Here is a 21,869-nt window from a genome sequence, read left to right as displayed (position 1 = left end):
GACACGGAAAAAGACAAAAAAAAAAAAAAAGAGAGATAGTTCAGAAATATGTGAAAAATTATAGTTCAACAATTAACCATGAGAGGTGTACACAGAGGGCCTCACGGACCCACCAGCTGTTGGAAGAGAAAGTAGGAAGTACCACATTGTGTTTGGACTGGAGGCTTGACCACGCCTTCCTACACAGAAGTTTGAACACAGGAGATATGTAGGAAGTTTCAGAAACTTCAGGAATTAATAATTACACGTTTATTTGTAATTTCCTTGGTCCTTCCCCAGACAACTCCTTCAAATAGCAAATTTTATTATGGGTTTGCTGTCCTGCACTGTGGGACTTTGATGACTGTCATTAATAAGAGTTTTCAAGGTGATTTTTTTTTTTCCATTTGGCCTGAAGCCTTTTCAGGTGGGTAGATGGCTTTTCAGTGCATTCTTTGTAACTATTGTTTGGTAGTGCCACTTGTTTAAGGGCTCTGTGTGGTTTAGTTGGACTGGTATAATATAATAACTTGTCCAGTGGTAATTTCACCTTAGAAGGATGCTACTTAGATTGAAGGAAAGAGACAGGGCAATTAAATGTAATGTATGATTCTGAACTGGGTCTTTTTGCCAAAAAAAACCACAAGTGGGCAGTTGGTAAAATGTGAATCGGGTCTGAGTCCGGGGTGCAGCAACAGACCGTGGCCCCATTCCTGATCTGGGCGCTTATACCACAAGTGGGCAGTTGGTAAAATGTGAATCGGGTCTGAGTCCGGGGTGCAGCAACAGACCATGGCCCCATTCCTGATCTTTTGGTTTTGCTTACTCTGTGTGGGTGAGAGTGCCTGGTGTGTAGGAATATACACAGTGAGCTGTGGCAGGCACCAGGTTGGCAGCTTATTCTCAGATGGTTTGAGCGGGGAAGCTCTTGCACTGTGCTTGCAACTTTTCTGGGAATTTGAGATTGTTTCAAAACAAAAAAAGAGTATATTGCTCAAAATTATTAGGCTTTCCCACGGCTTTTTAAACATTTATAACCTTAAAATACTTGAAATCAGAAAGAGACATTATTCCTCAAGAAATTTAAGAAGCCCTGAAAGGAAAAAAATGATTTAAAAATAGAGTGTCCTGAAACAGATAAAACACATTTTCCTGGTCGTGATAGTCTTGAGACACCTTATGTATAAAGTGTGGCTTAAAAAACAGCATACTTAGGGGGGCTCACTCAAGTGTTTGTGCGATCACTCATCACAGGCTTTGTTCTCCACAAGTCAGAAAAAAATCCTCTTCGCCTGCCTTCATGTTTGCCTTTTAACAGCATAAAATATTTGGAAATAAAATGCAAAATCTTGGGTTTTTTAGGAATATATTATTTTACTACAGATTAAGGATAATTTTTTTTACTTTTAATTTATGTATTTGCATGTACAAATGCTTGTACTTTATTTAAAAATTAGAATTACTGACTTATTATTTCATATCAGCGGAAATAGGAGATTATGATGAAACCCTGGATCGAGAGCACCTCAAAGCCAACGAGTACTTGCCCAGCCAGGCACACTCTGTTGAGAAAGTACTAGAATTCCATCGGAAGCACACGTAAGTCATTCGGCATTGACTGTTGGCACACTGTTTCTGCAGTGATGACTGAATAGTGTGTAATAGAAAGGGAACTATTGTGAAGGCTTCTGCAAGATTCTGGCTGAAGTGGCAACTGTTGCTCCCTGGTCTCAGGCAGTGGCTTGGCTGACAGAGAGGTTGCAGCCCTGACTTAACGTGCAGTCCTGCCTGCAAGATGTGCTGCTTTGGGAAAGGCTGGAAAGGACGTCAGGGCCTGGGAAGGAGGGTGCTAGTGAGCAGGACATGTGGTGCTCCCAGCCAGGACGTGGGCTGCTACTTGGTCCCTGCGGTGTGGCAGGAGTCATCCTCTCTTGTGAGCAGCCCATGCTGTGGTGAGGAGGTTGGCATTGTATGTGTGCCTGTGTCAGATGTTGGGAAGCATGCTGGCAGCTGTGTTCTTTGGCTACGTTTTGATCACAGGTGCTTTTTTCTGGGTTGACCTTTGGGAAGAGTGCTAGGGGAGGAGGGATTGAAGAGTTAAGTGGGAAAGAAAGGGCCATGGGTTCTGGCAGAGGTGGCTGGGGCTTTTATTCACCAGAGAGAGAGTTTGACTGGTGAGAGTTATTCTGGAAGACTCAGCCCTGCCTTGTGAAGGAGCCTGTTGAGAAACAAGTTTATTTTGTCTGATAATGTCATGCAGGGAAAGCTATACTGGAACCCACTCATGCCTCCTCTTTCACACCTTCAGCAAAGTGTGAGTGCCACCTACGTATCACCCACTGCTGTCAGCACTAGGGGTCGATTTGAATGGCGCAGACCAAGATTTCTACCCTCCCGGGTCTTACCTCCCCTGTCAGACTGTATGTGGGTTTTGTGCATTTTACCACTCACAGTACTGGGGGGGTGTGTTTTGTGTGCCTGGGTTGTGGCAGGCACTGGATACACGAATATATCCCTGCAAATGAGAATATGTGGAGTATAGAAAATGCACAGCTCATGCACTGTGAGCCCGAGTGACAGACAGTGCATACCGCAGTGCAGTGAGGATGCAGGAAGGGTCAAGAGGATGCATGAGGAGGCTCTTTGAGGAATGAAGTAGTCGGGTGGGGGAGGAGGCATTTCAGGCAAAGCACCAGCCTGGAAAGAGAGGGAGGGGAGGAGGTTCCAACATGACATGGTTCTGGTTCAAGCACTGGAGCAAGTAGACTTACCAGCTGATACAGGCGGCACTGTGTTGGCGATTGCAGACAGTGCTTATAGCTAGCCAGACGCTGCGCCAAGCATTCGCATGTGATCTGTAAGTATCCCTGTGGGGCATGTGCTGTTATTACCCATTTCGTGCATGATGAGACTGAGCACGCAGGGCTCCGTCTAGGATGCAATGGTGGAGGCGCCTCTTGTGTGTCAGGCAGTGCTTTTTGCGAGAGTCCACATGCCTGGTCTGATCTTGAGGAAGCCACTGTCTCAGTGGGGTCTCAGAGCTCTGGCTCTGTTTTCCCAGATGCCCTGTGCTTTGTCTCGTTCAGGCGTTGCCTTTATTCTGTCTGGTAGCAAGCAAGGTGCAGCTGTTGTGAGTGTCACCTCCACACCCTGATGACCCACAGAGCAAAAGACCCTCTCCCAGTGTCAGACTGAGTCACTTCCATCCCAGCAGGAGACAGTCACTGGTTCAGGATTTGTTTTTAGGGTTGGGGACAGGTCCCTCCCTGCTGAAATGCACAGAGCAGGTGCTGGACGCCTTGAGGAGGGATGGGTTGGGCTCACTGCTGTGAAGCATCAACTTAGGTGACAGCCCGCAATGGACAGGCGGATTTGGGGTATGGGGAGTTGTTGGCGTGTAGGCTGCATGAACCTGTGCAGTGGGTGAGATCAACTAGGAAGAAGGTAGATGGAGATCAGGAGAGAGAAGAGCCCAGGGTGAGCCCCTGAAAAGCTAGCCTTGAGCAGCTGAGCAAAGGAAGAGGCACCCACGGGCCTGGCAGCCAGGAATGCAGAGGACACAGGCGCCAAGAGACCAGGAAAGCAGCTGTAGCTCCTCGGATCAAGGTGCACCCCCAGGCCCAGGGAGGAAAGGACAGAAGTGTGTGTACAGGCCAGGCAGTGCAGTGGTGCCTGTGGCCTTCAGCAGCTTCCATGAGTGCTCGGGGTGGACTCCAGGTCCACGTACATGGAAAGTGAGGTGAGGAAATGGTGACAGCATGTGTGAGCAGTTGTACTGGAAAGCCGCCTGTGGGAGGGAGCAAACGCTAGACATCAGGGACGGCTGTGTGTGCGCCTGTGTAGGTTCACGTGTGTGGGGGTGTGTTCCTGTGTGTGCTGTGATTGCCTTGTGTTCATGTGTGTGCACGTGTGTTCATTTGCATGTGTGTCTGTAACATGTCTGTGCCTTCTGTGTGTTCATGTGTGCACCTTTGCGTGCTTGTGTGTATGGCTCTGTGTGTTCCTGTGCATGCATTCTGCCTGTGTGTGTGTGCATGTGTGTTCCTGTGTGCATGGCTTGTGTTTTTATGTGCCTGCACTTGTGTGTTCATGTGTACATCGTGTACTGCAAGTGCATGCACACTAACATGCTTGTGCCTTTGCCTGTGTGAGCCTCTGTACCTGTGTCTGTCTGTCTATCTTGAGAGGTGTATGATTTAAAGACTAGAAAGCCAGTGAGGGACAGATGAGTCGGGTGGTCTGCTATACATAGGAATAGAATTAGACTCCTCCCAAGCAAGCCGAGAAGCAGTAAGCTCAGCTCTGTCCCTGGGCACTCACTGTGCAGCACGCTGACTTGGTCACCACAGTCATCAGAAATTCACTGCACATACCTTATTTCTTTTAGTCACTCTTTGTGTAGGTTTTTTAAAGACAATATTGCACTTCCATTTTAATCTTACGCTGACTTGGTCACCACAGTCATCAGAAATTCACTGCACATACCTTATTTCTTTTAGTCATTCTTTGTGTAGGTTTTTTAAAGACAATATTGCACTTCCATTTTAATCTTTGTAAATGTCTTACATTGTCTTATGGTTCTTCATGACCCACTGGAAACACCTCTGTAATCACTAAGCAAGTCGTTTTTCTCAACTTTACCCATTTCTTTTGGATCTTTGAGACTGCAGAAAAAGATTTGAATGTTGACTATTCAAAGTTGGAGGTGCGTAGTGGTCACTGGTGTTTCTGTAGATGTACAAAGTTAAGATGGAAAAAAAAGTTAAATGTTATCTAGCTCTTCTTTTGAATGGGACTTTCTAACTTCTGAATATTTCCAAAGTATATCCTGGGTTTCTTAAGGCACATGTTTTCTTCAGACACCAAATTCATGATATCTCTCTATAAGTCATACTGCCTATATACGTTCAAAAAGAGAAACTCGTGTTTAGAAAATGTTCACTGGTGGCTTTACAAATAAGTGAAACTCCCGGAATTAGGACTTCTTGTAAAGCAGTTGTGACACCCACTATGTGTTACTTCTTGATGATGATGATTTATTAAAATTTAAGTTCGCAATCAGGTGCCTACAGAGCATTCAAAGAATGGAAATTTTAGTCAGAGTGGACATCATGGGAGCAGCATAACCCAGACAGTTGCATTATTCCTTAAATATTCTAAAGTTCCTGCATTTGGAAGTATGAAGGAAGAGAGTTCTTAATGGGAGATCCCATGTGTAGAGTCCAGGCACGGAACATGGGGCCCTACAGAGGCATCTCCCTTTGCACCAGCTGCGACTGCACATGGGCATCACTCTCCTGGAGGCTGTTCAGTGTGTGCAGACCGTGCTCACTTTCCGCTTCCTGGTAGCATGACCATGGACTTGATAAACATGTTACATGCTGGGAGTAGGCCTTTATGTGGATAAAACCAATTGTTTTGGCAATGATATTTTTATTTGATGTTGCAATTTCATTCTTATAAAAGTATATTCTATTGGCTAAAATTGTACATTATGAAAATACTTTTTATAGCATTAAAATGGGTTTAATAAGACAGTGTTATCGGTGGTATTGCCTCTGATTTAATGTTTACCTCTGCATATAATGTTTGCATATTACCTTGTCACTATCAAAAGAAAATTATAAGGCTGAGTATCCAGTGAATCCAAGGAAACATTCTACCCTTTAGGAAGTGGGTAACAGAATAGAAGGACAATTTCTCTGGGCTGCACGCATGGCATGTTGTTTTTGTAGTAGATAAATATACAGACAGTAAATGATCTCTGAAAACACTAAATACTCTCTGAAAACACAAAGCCTTCATTGTGGGTTTATTGTATTTTGTCTTGTTTACCAGATTACTTATATAATGCATTTTGGCTCTTTCAGAAAGAGTATTTTTAGTGATGTGATCATATATCCTTCGTTATAGAGGCCAGACGCCCGCCGAGTCTGATTTCCAGGTGCTTGAAATTGCTCGAAAGTTGGAAATGTACGGCATCAGATTTCACACAGCTTGTGACAGGGAGGGGACCAAGATTAACCTGGCAGTTTCCCACATGGGTGTCCTTGTGTTCCAGGTAGGCCAGAGGGGGCAGGGAGGGGCAGGGTGGTGGTGTACTGCGACTTGGTGGGATTTGTCTTTACGTATGTTGGAAAATGTTTGTTCTGATGAATAAGGGCTTGGATTCGGAAGAGGAACTCTGCATGTCATCTGATTTGGCCTCTTACCCAGTAGAGAGATTGTTTTCTTGTCCTTCCCTAGCACAAATGTGATTGTCCTTGCTGACATGGAGCCCACTGCTTCTTGGGACTGACCCTTGTCCCTCCTACACCACCCACTGTCCCCTAGCGTACCCATTCACTCTCATTCTTCCTTCTAATTTTTAACTGAAGGTCACCCTCTTAAAATCTCAAACTCCAGCTCTGGCTCTTCCCCGTGGAGCAGTCTCTATGCTGTGGGGTGTGAGAGCTGTGTAATGGCACCCAGTCATCATTTGAATAAATGAAGGAGAATATACTAGAAAATATCAGAGAGCACTGCATATGATAGAGTCAGTGTCATCTTATGGGAGGCCCTCCATGTCTTAGCCCCTCCGGAATGCTGGCCAGGCTGATGCCTGGAGACAGGAGACTGCTCTCTGCAGAGTCCAGCCAGCCTGACAGGGAGCTCTGCTGGTGTTCCCACCAGCTGACAAGCCCTACACACAGAGAAGCCCACCAGCACTTTAAAGCCTCCCCTGTTAAAGGCTTTCATTTGGAAATACTTTCAAACATACAGAAAAGCTGTAAGAATTAGACCAGCAGAGAGCCCTCTGCCTGCTCTCTCCCCCTGCCTCTCACACACGCACACGTTTTCTGAAGCATTTGAGGACAAGTGCAAGCATCACGGCCTTTCACCCCAAGTATTTATAGTGTGTTTTCCTGGGAGTAGGATATTTCCTTACGCAGTCCCAGTACACTTATCGCTGATACCGTTGGGACCATCCTTTTATCTAGTATATCATTTACTTTCTAATTTTGTCATCAGGCCCAGTGATGTTCTTCATAGTTTTTGTTCTCCCCCAGGACAGGATCCAATCTAGGACCGGACGTAGCATTTAGCTGTCTCGTCTCTACTTGCCTCGAATCTGGAACGTTTCCACAGCCTTTCTTTCTTCTTTACCTTTTATGATATTGACAGTGTTAAAGAATAGTTCCTTTTTATTTTTAATAGAATGCTCCTCATTTGTGGCTTGTGGGATATTTCCCTGGGATTAGACTCAGGTCGTGTATTCCCAGCTGGACCCTACCAGTTAATACCATGTCCTTCAGGGCATCACACCTGGAAGCTCCCTGTAGTAGTCCATTTCTGTTGCTTATAACAAAATACCTGGAACTGGATAATTTATTAAAAAACAAAATGTATTGCTTACAGTTTTGGAGGCTGGGAAGTACAAAGTCCAGGGAACACATCTGATGAGGGCCTTGGTGGTGGTGACAGTGACCCAGGGGTCTCACATGGCAGAGCAGAGTGAGAGAGAGAGACAGAAGGACTCTCATGTGTTCTCCTTTAAAAGCCCTCAGAACCACACCCCTGACCACCGTTATTAATCCATTCAGAATCTAGTCACCTCTTCAAGGCCCCACTTTTCAATTGCCATAGTAGGATTTCCCACTCTCCACAGTTACAGTGGGGATTAATCTCCAGTCACTTAAAACTTGGGGGACACAGTTCAATCCATGTCACCCCTGATGGCTGTCTGTCCTCACTGGTGATGTAATCTTGATCCCTGTGTTTTCTAGTTCTTCCACAACATAGTTAATAATTTTTCTCTTGCAACCGATAAGCAATATGTGGAAAGACACTTTAAGGCCATACAGACATCCTGTCCCTTGTCACACTTCCCCTAGATTTAGCATCCACTACCGGTCTTTGCCATGATGGTTATAAATGTTAGCACTCCTAGAGCCTCCCTTTAATACACACCAATAACCAAGGAGCACCAGATGTCTGAGGAAGTCTCTATCATAAGAGAGAGGTACCAAATTAATGGAGAAAAAGGACTCAGAAGAAACTGAACCAGTGCCAGAGATAGGAGAGATGGAAAAATTGGGCCCATCCAGTGACCCGAGGCATAGAGCTGGGGACCAGACCCTCCTCCCACAACCAGCAATAGCACAGCAGCACCTCAGGGCCCACCTGTGGACCCAGGGCATGGAGAAAGGGTCCGGACCCCCCTCCAACAAACAGGCACACTGAGCCAGCGTCTCAGGGTTGCCTGGTGACCCGAGGCATGGAGAAGGGAACTGGATCCCTCTCCCACAACCAGGCACACTGTGCCAGTGCCTTGGGTTCTGCCTGGTGACCCAAGGCATGGAGCCAGGGAGTGGACACCTCTCCCACAACCAGGCACATGACGCCAATGCCTCAGGGCCTGTCAAGGTAGGGAGAAGGGGACCAGACACACCCCACAACCAGGCACATAGCCAGCGCCAAGGAGCATGCTAAAAACATCACCTCCGTGTGGGTGGCCTACCTCAGCCACCACAACAACCATGGGTGCCGCAAAAGTGGCTAGACACCACAACCACCCCACAGATGGTCCAACCACTAGAGTGCATTCACACAAGGAGAGTGACCAGCAGAGACCAAGAAAAGCAGAGGATGTCTCTCTCCACAAAGCCCATTCCAGAGTGACAGAAGAAGCATCTGCTCTATGATAATATTGGGGGACCCGATCACACCTCTCAGCATTGGACAGATCATCTAGGCAACAAGTTAACAGAGTAACCATTATTCTTTCAGAAGGAGAGAAGAAATCTAGGGTAATTAGAGGGGGGAGGGGAGGGAATGGGGGAAGGGGAAAGGTTTGACAAGGGGCATAAAGAATAATTACGATTTGTAACAATATATTTGCTAGTGATATTGATTTGATCAACATATCTCAGTGTTCAACCCCAAAAATATGGATAATTGATTTTGATTCAATAAATAAAATTAATTTAAAATAAATAAGTAAATAAATAAAATTAAAAACCTACCATTCCTCAAGAGGATATTGTTTTTTATCTGTCAGATTTTGGCAAAATAGAAGAATTGCTTTATGCTGTGTTATGCTCATGAGAAATGGGAGTGCTCCTTTATTAGAAGTGTAAAATTTTGTCTTATAATTTTTTATTCCAGCCTTGTTTGCAATAGTAAAATATTGGGAATTAACCATTAGGAGGCCAGTTAAATAAATAAATGGTAGTGAATCCACATTAGGAGTAAGCTCTACATTTCCTGATACGTGAAACATTCTTCAAAATCTATCATCATATGGAAAAAAGAGGATTCAAAACTGCGTGTATAGTACACTGCTGCTTGTGGGGAAAAAGAGGGAAAACTGTATATACACTATATATTCCATACAGAATAAACTAGTGACATTAATGGCTCCCAGGAAAGGCGACTGCAGCTGGCAGGCTTTGGGACAGGGGTTAGAAGGAGACTTTCCACTATGGACTCATTTTTGTACATTCAGAATTTGAACCTTATTAATGTATTACATCTTCAGAAAGCCCTGGCGGAACAAAGAGAACACATTGAAACAAGAGCAGGGTGCTGTGATAGGAACAAATGGAGAGCAAGGAAATGCTTGAGAATTCAGAAATAGTTAGCAGAAGTGACAGTCGCAGCAGAGCAGGAATGGTGGAAAGATTAAGTGGAGGAAATCTGCACAACGAAGAATAAAAGATAAAGGGAAGATGGAGAAAAGTAAATATTAAAGGAGCGACCCAGCAGATCCAGCATCCAACATGCAGGAACTCCAGAGGCAGGAGCAAAGAAAGCAAGGGAGGAAATTGTCAAAGAAATTACATGAGAAAAAGTTTCCATAACTTAAGGCACAGATTTCCAGGTCGAAAGTGCCTATGCATTCCCAGAATAACAAAGGAACAAAGATTGCCACAGTGTATATTACTATGGCATTTCAGAATAATAGAGAAGATCCAAGAGCATCCAGGAAGGAAAGAGAAAGAAATACGAATTAAAATGGCTTTGGACTTGTCAGTAGCAATACTAAAAGCTAGACAGCAATGTGCAGGCAGTGGTTCAGAAATTTAAAAGAAAATTATTGATTTTTAAAATGTGAGCATGATGGGCTGGCCCGGTGGCGCACTCGGTAGAGTGCAGCGCTTGGGAGCGTGGCGGCGCTCCCGCCGAGGGTTCAGATTCAATATAGAGACCGGTCCGCTCACTGGTTGAGCGCGGTGCGGGCGCGACACCGAGGGTTGCGATCCCGTTGCCAGTCGGGGTATGGGCGCAACACCGAGGGTTGCGATCCCATTGCCGGTCACGAAAAAAGACAAAAAGGAAAATAAAAATGTGAGCATGTACTACAAAAAAAATTAAAGCAAACAAATTTAAGTTTTCTTGTGTTGAAAATAGCCTATGACTGTGTACTTTGCACTCCAGGAAGCAGATTACCTGAATTTTAAATTGTCATCACTGCGCACCTTTTTGAAATCTTCCCTACAAAAGTTGTTTGGCTTAAGCATCAAAGCCATGACAATTTGTTCTTTGATGTGATTATTATTTCCAATGTCTCGTTCATGTAAGATTTCAATAAAACTCAAAAATCTACTAAAAAAAATGTGTGTATATATATAGATAGATAGATAGATACCCAATGCCACTGCAGATTTGGGGAAAATTTTTTTAAAGAAAATCATTCCCAACCTAGAATTCTGTGCCCTATCCAACGTGACTTCTGTACAGAGAGAAAATTAAGGTATTTTTCAGGCATGCTAATTTTTGAAAATTTAGCTCCTGCACACCCTTTTAAAGGATGCCAGTAGAGGAGAGAATGAACCAAGTAAGAGAATTAGAGAAATGGAGTGCCCCATATAAGAAACATGCAAAGGAAGGTGCATATGGTGCCCAGGCCGAGAGGACGTCTGGTCAACATTAGAGCAGAAGGCAGAGGGCTGCAGGAGGGGTGCCACCAGGGAGAGAGACCCATAAGCTATTTCTTAAACAGTGTGCTAGACCACACTGAAGTGTTTTAACATTCTGTAGGGAAGTTTGGGGCTGAATTAGTGATAGGTACATACAAAATTAAGCAAATAAAAAGAGGCAATTAGTAACTCAAGGAAAATTTAAAGTAACAAAGCACCTTAATTCTCCTCTTAAATATTAAAAATAAGAAATAGTAAAGAAGCAATCCTACTGCCTGATGGATATTTAAAATTTTTTTTAAAGTAGCAAAATACAGTTATAATTTACAGTGGCTCAACGTGTGAGCAATAGTTATATGATCGATAGTATAAATACTGAATTTAAAATGTACCAAAAATACAGGAAATGTGGGGAAGGTAGGTTTGAGTCAGTGGTGGAGAAAGTTCGGGAGGTGAGGTCTGCAAGTGAAAAGTGCACTCACAGTCTTAAAAATGCTGTTTATAAATATGGGTGAACGAATGAATGAGAGTAAATCCCGGAAAAGGCAGCCTTTGCATGGAAGGTGGTGCTGTCTGAGGAAGAGGACTGAGGGTAGAGCGGGTGGTCCCTGGCCTGCCCCCTGGGTTCGTACCAGTCCTGCACTGTAGCCTGTCTGGTGTTCACAGTCATGCCACGGATTACTGGACAAGAAGTAAAAGGAAAGCAGCAGCCCTCAGGGTCCCACAGCTAACTGCTCCACCTCAGAGGTGTTCTCTTAAAGTCTCTCCAGTCCAGGTACAGTAGATGAAGGCTTTAACTGTCCTTGGATATTCTATTTATTTCTTCTTCTGATTTGTAACAGTGGTTAAGACCCTGGGATATAGTGACTGTTTTTATTTTGACTAAAAGGGAAAATGGAAAAGTAAGCAAGCAGCTAGAAATGGTTACGTGCGAGTCTCTCGCAGCTGTTTTTTTGCATCTTTCTTGGAAGGACAAGCATTTTTTTTCTCCTGCCTTTTTGGCAGGTCATCAGCTTTTTGAGGGTTTTCCCTAGGGGCATGGACAATGTCGAGAGCTGGGAGAGCTGGGTCTGTGGGGACTTTGTTTTGTTTCCTTTTATTGATGTTTTGTTTTGCCCACCCCCCCTTTTTTTAAGGACACAGTATAGGAGAGGAATTTTGAGAACATAATTGAAAATCCTTCAATATTTTTTACTTTGAATAGAAATTAGAATAACTTAGTGTTTGGGCACTAGGATACTTTGGTCCTTATGTGGAACCTACCATTTATATCTTGGCATTGAAGACATTTCTTAACCAGGAATTTTTTTAATTGAGGTATAATTTACATTCCATAAAATTCACCATTTTTATGATATTGACAGAATTGCACAGCCATCGCCACTAACTCTGGAATATTTTTATCACCCCCAAAAGAAAACCCTGTACCCATTAGCAGTAACTCCCCCAACCCCTGGCAACCACTAGTATCCAGAATAGACAAATACCTGGACATTTCTGTCTCTGCGGATTTGCCTGTTCTGGATGTTTCATATAAATGGGATCATGCAATACACTTCTGTATCTAGCTTCTTTCCCTTCTTTTCAATATTCATCCATGTTGTAGCATGTATCATCAGTGTTCATCACTTTTTATGGCTGAAGAGTTTTTTGCTGTTTGGTTTTTGGATTTTTTTTTGTTTTTGGTTTCTTTGGAGGTATCTCTGAAGGGACCATGTCTCTTCCCTTGCTGCCTCCTCTTGAGTTTGCAGAAAAGTGTAAATAATGATGTCAAGAATAGAATCTAAAATGCCGAGAAAGCATCTCAGTACCTTTTTAAAAAATCTTATTTTGGAGCCATTTCAAGCTCATAGAAAAGCTGCAAGAACAGCACAAAGAGGCCGGCCCGGTGGCGCACTGCTACAGTGCACCGCTTGGGAGCGTGGCGGTGCTCCCGCCGAGGGTTCGGATCCCACATACAGACCGGTTCCCGCTCACTGGCTGAGCGAGGTGTGGGTGCGGCGCCGAGGGTTGTGGTCCCGTTGCCGGTCCCGGTCCGGTACGGGGGCGACACTGAGGGTTGCAATCCGTTGCCGGACACGAAAAAAGACAAAAAAAAAAGAACAGCACAAAGAACTCCTGCTGGCCCTTCTTCTGAGACACCTGGCTACCTTTTACCGGTTGCTCTTGCAGAATTCCAATCTAGGGTAAAACACTGCACCCATTTTAGCCTGTTTGTTCAGATTCTTCTTGGCGTCTCTGTGCAGCGTTCCTTCCTTCCAAGCATGGGGCACAGCCCCTTCTGAAATGGGGGTCTTATGACCCATGATCAGACAAAGTAGGTCAGAGAATTTCTTTATGGCCAGCTCCAAGACAGAAAGGTAGGGAAGATTGGAGGAAGCCAGGAACAATGGACAAAAACCAATGTGTATATATACTGTAATATTACATGGGACTTGCCGAATACTTTGGAGAGAGCTTTAGAAAGATGTTAATAGAACCCTAACAAACAAACAAGCATGTTATTCTTTTTAAGAAAAATAAAAAAAAATTTGTTGCAACAACTCTACACTTCCACCTCTAGTCCTTTACTTTATTATAACTATTAGGTTTCTCTATGGCCTCTTTCAGTCTTTAGCCATATATAGTCATAGATTTTTGTATAGTTGTAATAATACTGTATATGTGGTTTCGTATTCTACTATAAGAAAGTTTATATCTACATAGTCTTCACATATATTATGTTTAATAACAAAAAACTTTATGGTAAATTGCGGAGTTGTAATTTACTGAGCTATATTCCTTTTGTTAGACATTTGGATTTCCCACTAATGTTTTTTTGCCATTTTAAAAGATAATGGTATAGGCCGGCCCGGTGGCGCACTCGGTAGAGTGCAGCGCTTGGGAGTGCGGCGGCGCTCCCGCCGAGGGTTCGGATCCCATATAGAGACCACTCCGCTCACTGTTTGAGCGTGGTGCAGGCATGACACCGAGGGTTGCGATCCCGTTGCCGGTCGCGGTACGGGCACGACACCGAGGGTTGCGATCCCGTTACCGGTCACGAAAAACGACAAAAAGGGGGAAAAAAAAAAAAAAACTACCTTGTAAATCATTTCAGTGGAATGCACCCAAGTTAAGGGACAGGATTCAGGATTGGGGTTTGGAAGGGCTTGAGGGCCTTGTGTCCAGCAGGTCTCACACTGACCACCTCTGGGAGGCTTGTCACCCACACATCACTGTGCTCCATCCCGGGGGTTTCAGATTCCACAGGTCTGGGGTGGGCCCGAGGAGGTGCACGTCTGACAGACTCCCAGAGGCTGCCGAGAACCGTTGGTTATCATGGTCTCTGTTTTCCAGGTAACGAAGCTGAAATACAAAGTGTTCACAGGGTTGAAAGACTTTCCTAGGACATCGCCAGTAAATAAAGTAATAATTACATACGAATTTACCGAAATGAGTAAAAATGAAAAAAAGAAATGTCTGTACAGTCTGATAGTTGGGAAAAATCCAGCACTTCCAACTATTCAAAGGAACTCACATTGTTACATTCCCACTGTAGGAACGAAGTTAAGAAACAGAAAGTAGGTTAGCTGAGCCACTGTGAAGTTGAAGCTTAAGAGATGGCCGCGCCTTCGTCAGCTTAGACACACTCTGGGCCTTGTGAGGGTTGGAGCCCTTGGACCAAACAGAAGAACATCTTTACTTGAGCTTTTAAAAGGCACTTAATTAGCAGGGCTCTTGTCAAATACGAGGTTCATATGCTGTATGTAACTGTATTTACTTTTGGTAAAAAGCTTGAAAGGATATTTGTTTATTATTCAAATATCTCTTCTATGGATAAAAGAAAAGTAGAATGAATTCCAAACATACGTACAAAGTGCAAGTAAAAGGCTTCTTTTTCTCTGTGAGTAAAATGAGTTTCTTGCCGTTATTCTGAGAAGATCAAGAAGAAAATTACTGCTCAACTCACCAAAGCAGCTATTAATTGGAATAGCATATTTCAAAGCTCAGAACTGTGTTTGCGTCTGCACAAGGCAAAGTTATGTTTTTTATTCCTAAGCACTTAGGTTTTTAAGACTAAATATAGGAATCAAAGTATTACGGTCTTTCTGAGAAGTAATTTGGTAATATATATCAGAAGGTTCAACATTGTCTTTGAGCTCAGAATTCCATTTTTAGGAATTTATCCTAAGGAAAAATCGTGAGAGTGCAGTGGTTTCTTCATTTTGATATTTGTGAGCCTGAAAACTTCATGTGTTGTAAATCTAAAATATCCTAGGTTAAAAAAAAAAAAAAGAACACCATGGAAAACAGCTCATTAATAACATGTGAATATGTTAGACTGGCACAGAAGGTGGGCAAAGAGCAGTTACAAAGATGGACATCAGAATGTAAACAGTGGTGTGATTGTGGGTGACTTTATATTACTGTGATTTCTATAATGAATATATATACTGTGTTTTTCTCTTCTTAAATAAATGGAACGAGAAGTCTTTGTATACAGTTTTTAGAAAAAACTTCCTAATTTTTAATTTTGGAATTGTCCATTGTGTGATCTGCTTCCTGAACTTACTTTCTCTTGTCCAATACTTTATTTTTGAATTAAGTTACTTGAGCCTTTGTATTTTGCTTGTAGGGACCTTACCAGGACACCTTGGAATTTTTGTTGGGTAGTAGAGATGAATGTAAGAACTTCTGGAAGATTTGTGTGGAGTATCACACCTTTTTTAGACTTTTTGATCAACCTAAGCCAAAAGCAAAAGCCATCTTCTTCAGTCGGGGGTCCTCCTTCAGATACAGGTAGGGGCTGTGGCATGGGTTGCAGGGGCCTCTTGCTGGTTTGTAAAGCTGAGAATATAGGTAATTCCTAGCCAAGAAAGAAATGTAAAATGTTTCAGAGAACTCAATACAAAGTGTAGCTATTGAAAAAGGTAATGATGGAAACAGCGTATCAAATAAAATAGAGAAAAAAATGGGCTTAATAAAAGCTTTGTTTAGAAAATCAGTTGTAATTATTACAAAGTGTAACTTTAAAATAAATATGTGTATATTTATGAGAGATGAGCGAGTCTTTCTTTCCCTTTATTTTTGAAAAATTAATGCTGTGAATTACTGTTGTTTCTTTTTTAAAAATCTAAACCTTTGTTCACAGTGGAAGAACTCAGAAACAACTAGTAGATTGTGTCAAGGAGGGTGGGATGAAGAGAGCTCCATACGAAAGGTGAGCTCTGTGCTCTTTATGATGTGAAGTGTGTGCTTTTTAAAATTAATATTTTTAATATTTACTTAAAAGTCATTTCAAATACATAAACATGTATTTTGACATGAGTTCTGTTTGTATTTTGAAGAAAATGGATTTGTAATATCTTTATATAGATGTCATATACATATGCAGATATTACCTGTTAGTTTCTTTTTTCTATATTGCTTAGCTTATATATATGTTTTTATATAATATGATAAACTTTTAACCTGAAAATTTATGTTGTTTTTCTGCATGTAAAATTTTTCCTTTAATGTGGGTATATAATTTTGCCTCTTTTCGGGTATCTACTTTTTATCTGAATTATTTTGTGTTACTCCTGCTTGTTTCTAGTTAGATGTTTCTGTCTTAGCCACATTGGTATGTGAGTTTTTCTTCAGGAATACAGTTCATGCTTGCTGCTTTAAAAACAGGTATTGAGAAGAAGAATGTTTGATTGCTCACAGCTTATTCTCTGTTTTGCAGAAAGCACAGCAAGACTCGGATATCTATCCATGCTCTGACTGCAGACCAGCCAAAACAGGTTAGTCTTTTCTGGTTTAAAATATATGTGTGTGTATATATATATATATTTATAAATACATATACATACATACATATGTGTGTGTGTGTATATATATAGCCAATATTAATTACCTGTACTCTTTTGGAAAATAATCTGGCAATATTGTGACAAGAGTCTTAAAATTAGTTGTATCATTTAATGCAACGATTCCAATTCTGGGACTCTTTCCAGAAAGGAGTCCTAGATAGATAGAAAGCTTTGTGCATTGAAATGTGCATCATAGTGTTACTTGTGATACACTGTGAAATCCTGAACAACACTTATCTGTGCTGGATAACTTGCTAGCTACGTTTTAGCTGTATTCACTTAGTGGGATTTTTTGTACCCATTAAAAGCTCTGCTTAGGGGCCGGCCCGGTGGCGCACTGCTACCGTGCGCCACTTGGGAGTGTGGCGGCACTCCTGCCGAGGGTTCAGATCCCACATACAGACCGGCTGCTCACTGGCTGAGCGAGGTGCGGGCGAGCCACCGAGGGTTGCGATCCCGTTGCCGGTCCCGGTCCGGTATGGGCGTGACACTGAGGGTTGCGATCCGTTGCCGGTCACGAAAAAAGACAAAAAGGAAAAAAAAAAAAAAGCTCTGCTTATAAAGAGTATATAGTAACATGGGGAAGTTCTTGCTGTTATGTTAAGAGTGAAAGGCAGGAAACAAATTTACATCTGTACATGTCTGGCAGGATTGCAACTATATTAAAAGAAAGGCACACGCAAACACATCACAGAAAAACATTTGGCAGGAATGTCCCAAATGTGATAGCAGCTGTTCCACTTAGACATGGGCAACATTTTTGTTTCAGGTCTGCTTCACTACAGTCTCTTTGTGTATTCATGTTTGCATATCAACTTCCACATGCAAGCATGTTTTTACATCGGACCTTGCCATTTTCATGTAATATTATAACTATTTCCTCATGCTGCTGCAGTTTCTTATTTTTACAATTTTTATTTCTGTACAATGTTAGCTTTTGTTGATGGTTTGTCATCTTTACTGTCATAGAATTTCCAGGAGCTACACTCAGACCTCATATATCTAAGTTTATGTCCCCAGCTTTTTAAAAAATGGGTCTTTTAAATAAAAACATTATTTAACTCTTCTAGGTATGTTTTCTCTTCAGAAATTCCTTGTTAAATCAATTAAAATTAAAAGAAAATGTATTTTTAATTGTTCTTTCACAAAGTTCAAATTTAATGTCAAAGTATGAATCATCTAAAAATTAAATTTACACTTTGAATTTTCTTCTATTACATTTTAAACGTCACAAGAGAATATTGAGTATGGCTGAATGATTAAGAAAAAATAATATGATAAACATTTGAAAATAGATTAATCTTATGGATTGTGACTAGTATACTATTTTGTCTCTAAAGGTTAGTCACTGTGCATTATTTAGTATTTACTCAGTTCTACTTGGTTATATTTTGGTCCAACCACCCTCTTAATGACGTTGCTTGAGTACATATAGTAAGAGGTCTTCTCAAAGTGTGACTGCATCTCAGTGATAGCACATATGAGTGGTGACACTTAGCAAGTAAAGAGGGCTGGTTAGCGTTTTTGTGTGTGGAACTGTGTGTGAGGATATGGTAAGGGCACGTGGAGGAGCAGGTGCCACAGCATGGCTCATTGGCTTCTTCGCCATGGCCCCTCCAGAGTCCTTCATCTTGTTCATGAGCCTCTTCTTACTCACTCACTGTTTGGATCACTCCAGTCCCTTCGAAATGCCCCAGGGCTCCTGTGCCACCGATGTTGGCAAGGGGCATCCTAGGTAATGATTCTTGTCCTTCTGTTGTAAATGTGAATGGACTGATACGTGTCCCCACTCCCTGCTGGCAATAAATCTGGCAGGTGAGTGCCCGGTACTGTAGAAGTTGGCCTTGTTACCAGGATGTCCATGCTGTGGTTTGGGGTACAGTTGGCTGAGTGGAATGGCTCACTCCCTCTCCAGCTGTGTTTCATGCCTCAGTGAAACAATGAATGCCCCAATTCATTCGCTTGTCACTTCAGGGTGACTGGGGATGCCACTGAGATGGAACACATGATGGAGATCTTAATTACTGTGGACATTTCATACCACAAGAAAAAAATGGAATTATAAGAGTTTATAAGCAGATATCCTAGGTCAGTTTGCAATGGCATCTATCTATCTACATTTTAAAATCTTAAGTTCTAAAAGGGAATGTCTCATCAATCACCCTTTTTGTAAAAGCTGTGATAGAAATGTGTAGATATCCTAAGTTAGGCCCATTTGATTTTGCAACTCCTAATGGCAATTTTTAATTTTATATGATCTTTTTTTTTCTTTTCTTAATTTTGATCCCCAGAGCATCTCATTCACTGAGGGATGGAGGACTTCTGCCTCCCCATCTTCAGCAAATGCCTCCTCTTATCTGTTCCCTACCTCTGCTTTGACCACCCCTGGCCTGCTCGACTTCAAGGACAGCAGCGGCTCCCTTATGGATTCCCAGGTTTCCTATGTCAAGAGTCCAGCTGCAGAGAGGAGCAGCAGAGCAGCGGCTGAAGGCCCTGACACGCAATCGGCCCAGACCTCTGGGCCCCCCACGCTCCAGCCTGTTCCAGGTGTCAGGTTTTGTCATGTTGTGAGCAGTTGTGGTTCCATCTGTCCTTCAGGGCAGAGTCTCAGTGCCTTAGACCTAGATGCAGGGAGGGCTGACGGGGAGCACAGAACTGCTGGTAAAAATGACAATGGTGAGGATGACTTTACCACAGGCTTGTTCCATCCCAGTGGGGAGCACTGGTGTGACCGGCAGTGCCGAGGGGGTGGCCCTGTTTTCACATTGACAAATACTCAGCTGCAGGTCTCTGAAGAGTTCATAGATGATGATCCAGCAGACATCTCTTTCTTTGCTGGAGGCTCTGAGGCATTCTCTTTCCCATACAGCTCTTTAATCTCACAGGAACCTCGGGTACCTGCCCAGCCCACCGCATCCCCTCCTTTGTGTGGTCCAGATGCCTTCCGGCATCCGGAGTCTGCTCAGTCCAGCCCAGACAGGTACTCCACTGAGGCAGTAGACATGAACGTAGAAGACGATTTTGAATTTGAGGAAGAAAGTGACTTCAATGGCAATGTGCACCCCTCAGACACCTCCGAGCTCTTTGAGGTGAAGGCACAAGCAAGCCTGATGCAGAGCCTGTTGAGTCCTTCTGAGACTAGCTCTCTTAGGAACAATCAGTCTGAAAACAGCTCCCTCAATAACATGCCGCTGCATGGCGGGCTCTCTTCGCACATGTCCAGCTCGGCCAATCAGTCTGAGGCCAGCTCTATGGTCAACTTCCCAGCCTACTCAGTCCGGTCAGAATCCAGCTCAGCCTTCCAGTTCTCTGACATCATCGACCAGTTAGAGCAGCTCAGCTACCCGCCCACAACAGCTGAGGACTCCAGCAGCACAGACACAGATTCGTGGGACTCCGAGGCTGAGGCCCCCCTAGACGTGAGCCTTTTCTTCAGCAACTCTTTCGCACAGACAAGTGGAGAGAGAGTCACTTTCGATTTACAGAACAATTTAAAGAATCTGACTCCAGGAGAGCAGATAGATAAAAACCCATCTTGACCATTCCAGGTTCCTTTACAAGGTGACCCACCCACCTACTCTGTGTAGTTAGAGCTCAGAATTGTTTGGGTTAGACATAGGAAGTGATTTTGAGTTCATGGCTAGATATTCTATTTTTTTCTAACTCTCGGATTTATTACATTATTTTTTTGAATGTCAATTAAAACTTTCACTTGGAATGATGTTAAAAGCTGTGCATCCAGTTTAAAATAGATGAGTATTTCCAGCTAATCCTCCTAGAAAGCTGATAAATTATGTAGCTTTATTTTTTGACATGTGTTTTGATTCAATTACAAACTGGTGCTATACATTTTGAATGTTACTCAGTTCTGATTCATGTTGGTCTTTACTAGAATAAGTGTATTATACCTATTAATGCTGCTTTGAAGAGGTGAGCCATGCTGCCCATGATTAATTAGAACAGAGGTTATGTCTGATTTGTGCAGTCGGTGCACTGCACAGAATCTCAACTGTGCCTTCACCGAATCCTAACCCTGGGAAAGGCACGTAGAGGCTGCAGCCTCCTGCCTGCCAGGATTTCCAGCTGCACTGGGGGATAGATAGGTGGTGTCCCTGGAATTGTCCCAGTGCCAAAGGCATCATCTCATTATTAGCGAATCCTAACCCTGGGAAAGGCACGTAGAGGCTGCAGCCTCCTGCCTGCCAGGATTTCCAGTTGCACTGGGGGATAGATAGGTGGTGTCCCTGGAATTGTCCCAGTGCCAAAGGCATCATCTCATTATTAACTTGAGACCCAGAAATAGTGCTGTGTTTAGATGTGGGCTTGGAGAGGCATTGGTTTAAAATGCACATATGTAAGTTTGAACTGTTTTCTTTTGTTCACCTTAATTGAGGGTGAACTGGATGTATGGTTGCTGAAAATGCAGAACCAGACACTCAAATCGGCCTTAAGAGTCATTGTGTAGGCTGGTACAGGAGACTTTTTTTTTTTTTTTTTGACTGACAGAGTGAGTTAGTTAAAAACAGTAAACAGACTAGGAACTCCCCAGAATGTGTAAGAGGCTTGAATTTTCACTTTCTTTAGGAACAATGTTTCTTTTCCATCAGGTGGTTTGTAAAACACAATTGCCGGTTGATTGCCAGTCTTTTATACCGTCACAGATATTGTTCTGTCCCAAGGCAGTTGGGAAGGGTCATGTGAGCAGATGGGCTGAGATGGTCCTGCCCACCTGTGCCGGCCATCCCAAGGTACAACACGGGTGCCATGGCCCTGCAGGCGCCATGGGGTGGGGTGCTCCTCCGTATAAAAATAAACCACCATGAAAGTTAGGGCTGATGCTCATGGCACAGACTGGATGCATCTGACTGGATGTCAGAGGAGAAGCCACCGCCACGTGGCCTAGCACCCCTCGAGTGCTCAACTCAGGCTGGCCCTGGGTGGACACTGTTGAGCTGTCAGGTCCACAGACTGGGTTTTGTTTCTTGGGTTTTTGTTGTTGTTCCTTCTTTCTAGTCTTATCCACTAGTGCAATATCATATTTAAAGTTTAATTTTCTTCTCAAAATATCCTGTGGAAACTTTAAACATTCACTTCTATTCCAGGTAAGACCTCTGATTCTTTGCCTGGATGGGTTTACTGTGTTTGCACAGAGAGC

General features: G+C 43.1%; 1 protein-coding gene across 1 annotated transcript in view; it reads left to right on the top strand.

The window, feature by feature from the left end:
- The window catches only part of LOC103609389 (FERM, RhoGEF and pleckstrin domain-containing protein 2-like), a 65,144-nt gene extending 44,305 nt beyond the window's left edge, over window positions 1-20,839 (top strand). Inside the window, exons 5-11 of the mRNA XM_008593718.1 lie at window positions 1,464-1,578; window positions 5,893-6,040; window positions 14,217-14,285; window positions 15,496-15,659; window positions 16,012-16,080; window positions 16,588-16,645; window positions 19,006-20,839. Coding sequence (XP_008591940.1) covers window positions 1,464-1,578; window positions 5,893-6,040; window positions 14,217-14,285; window positions 15,496-15,659; window positions 16,012-16,080; window positions 16,588-16,645; window positions 19,006-20,253 — 1,871 coding nt within the window. The 3' untranslated portion in view covers window positions 20,254-20,839. The remainder of the gene's footprint in view (window positions 1-1,463; window positions 1,579-5,892; window positions 6,041-14,216; window positions 14,286-15,495; window positions 15,660-16,011; window positions 16,081-16,587; window positions 16,646-19,005) is intronic.
- The last annotated feature ends 1,030 nt before the right edge of the window (window positions 20,840-21,869 follow it).

Source organism: Galeopterus variegatus, unplaced genomic scaffold, assembly GCF_000696425.1.
Source record: "Galeopterus variegatus unplaced genomic scaffold, G_variegatus-3.0.2 Scaffold9565, whole genome shotgun sequence".
Lineage (NCBI taxonomy): Eukaryota > Metazoa > Chordata > Mammalia > Dermoptera > Cynocephalidae > Galeopterus > Galeopterus variegatus.
Note: the sequence above shows the minus strand (reverse complement) of the source record. Positions and strands in the feature narration are given on the sequence as shown.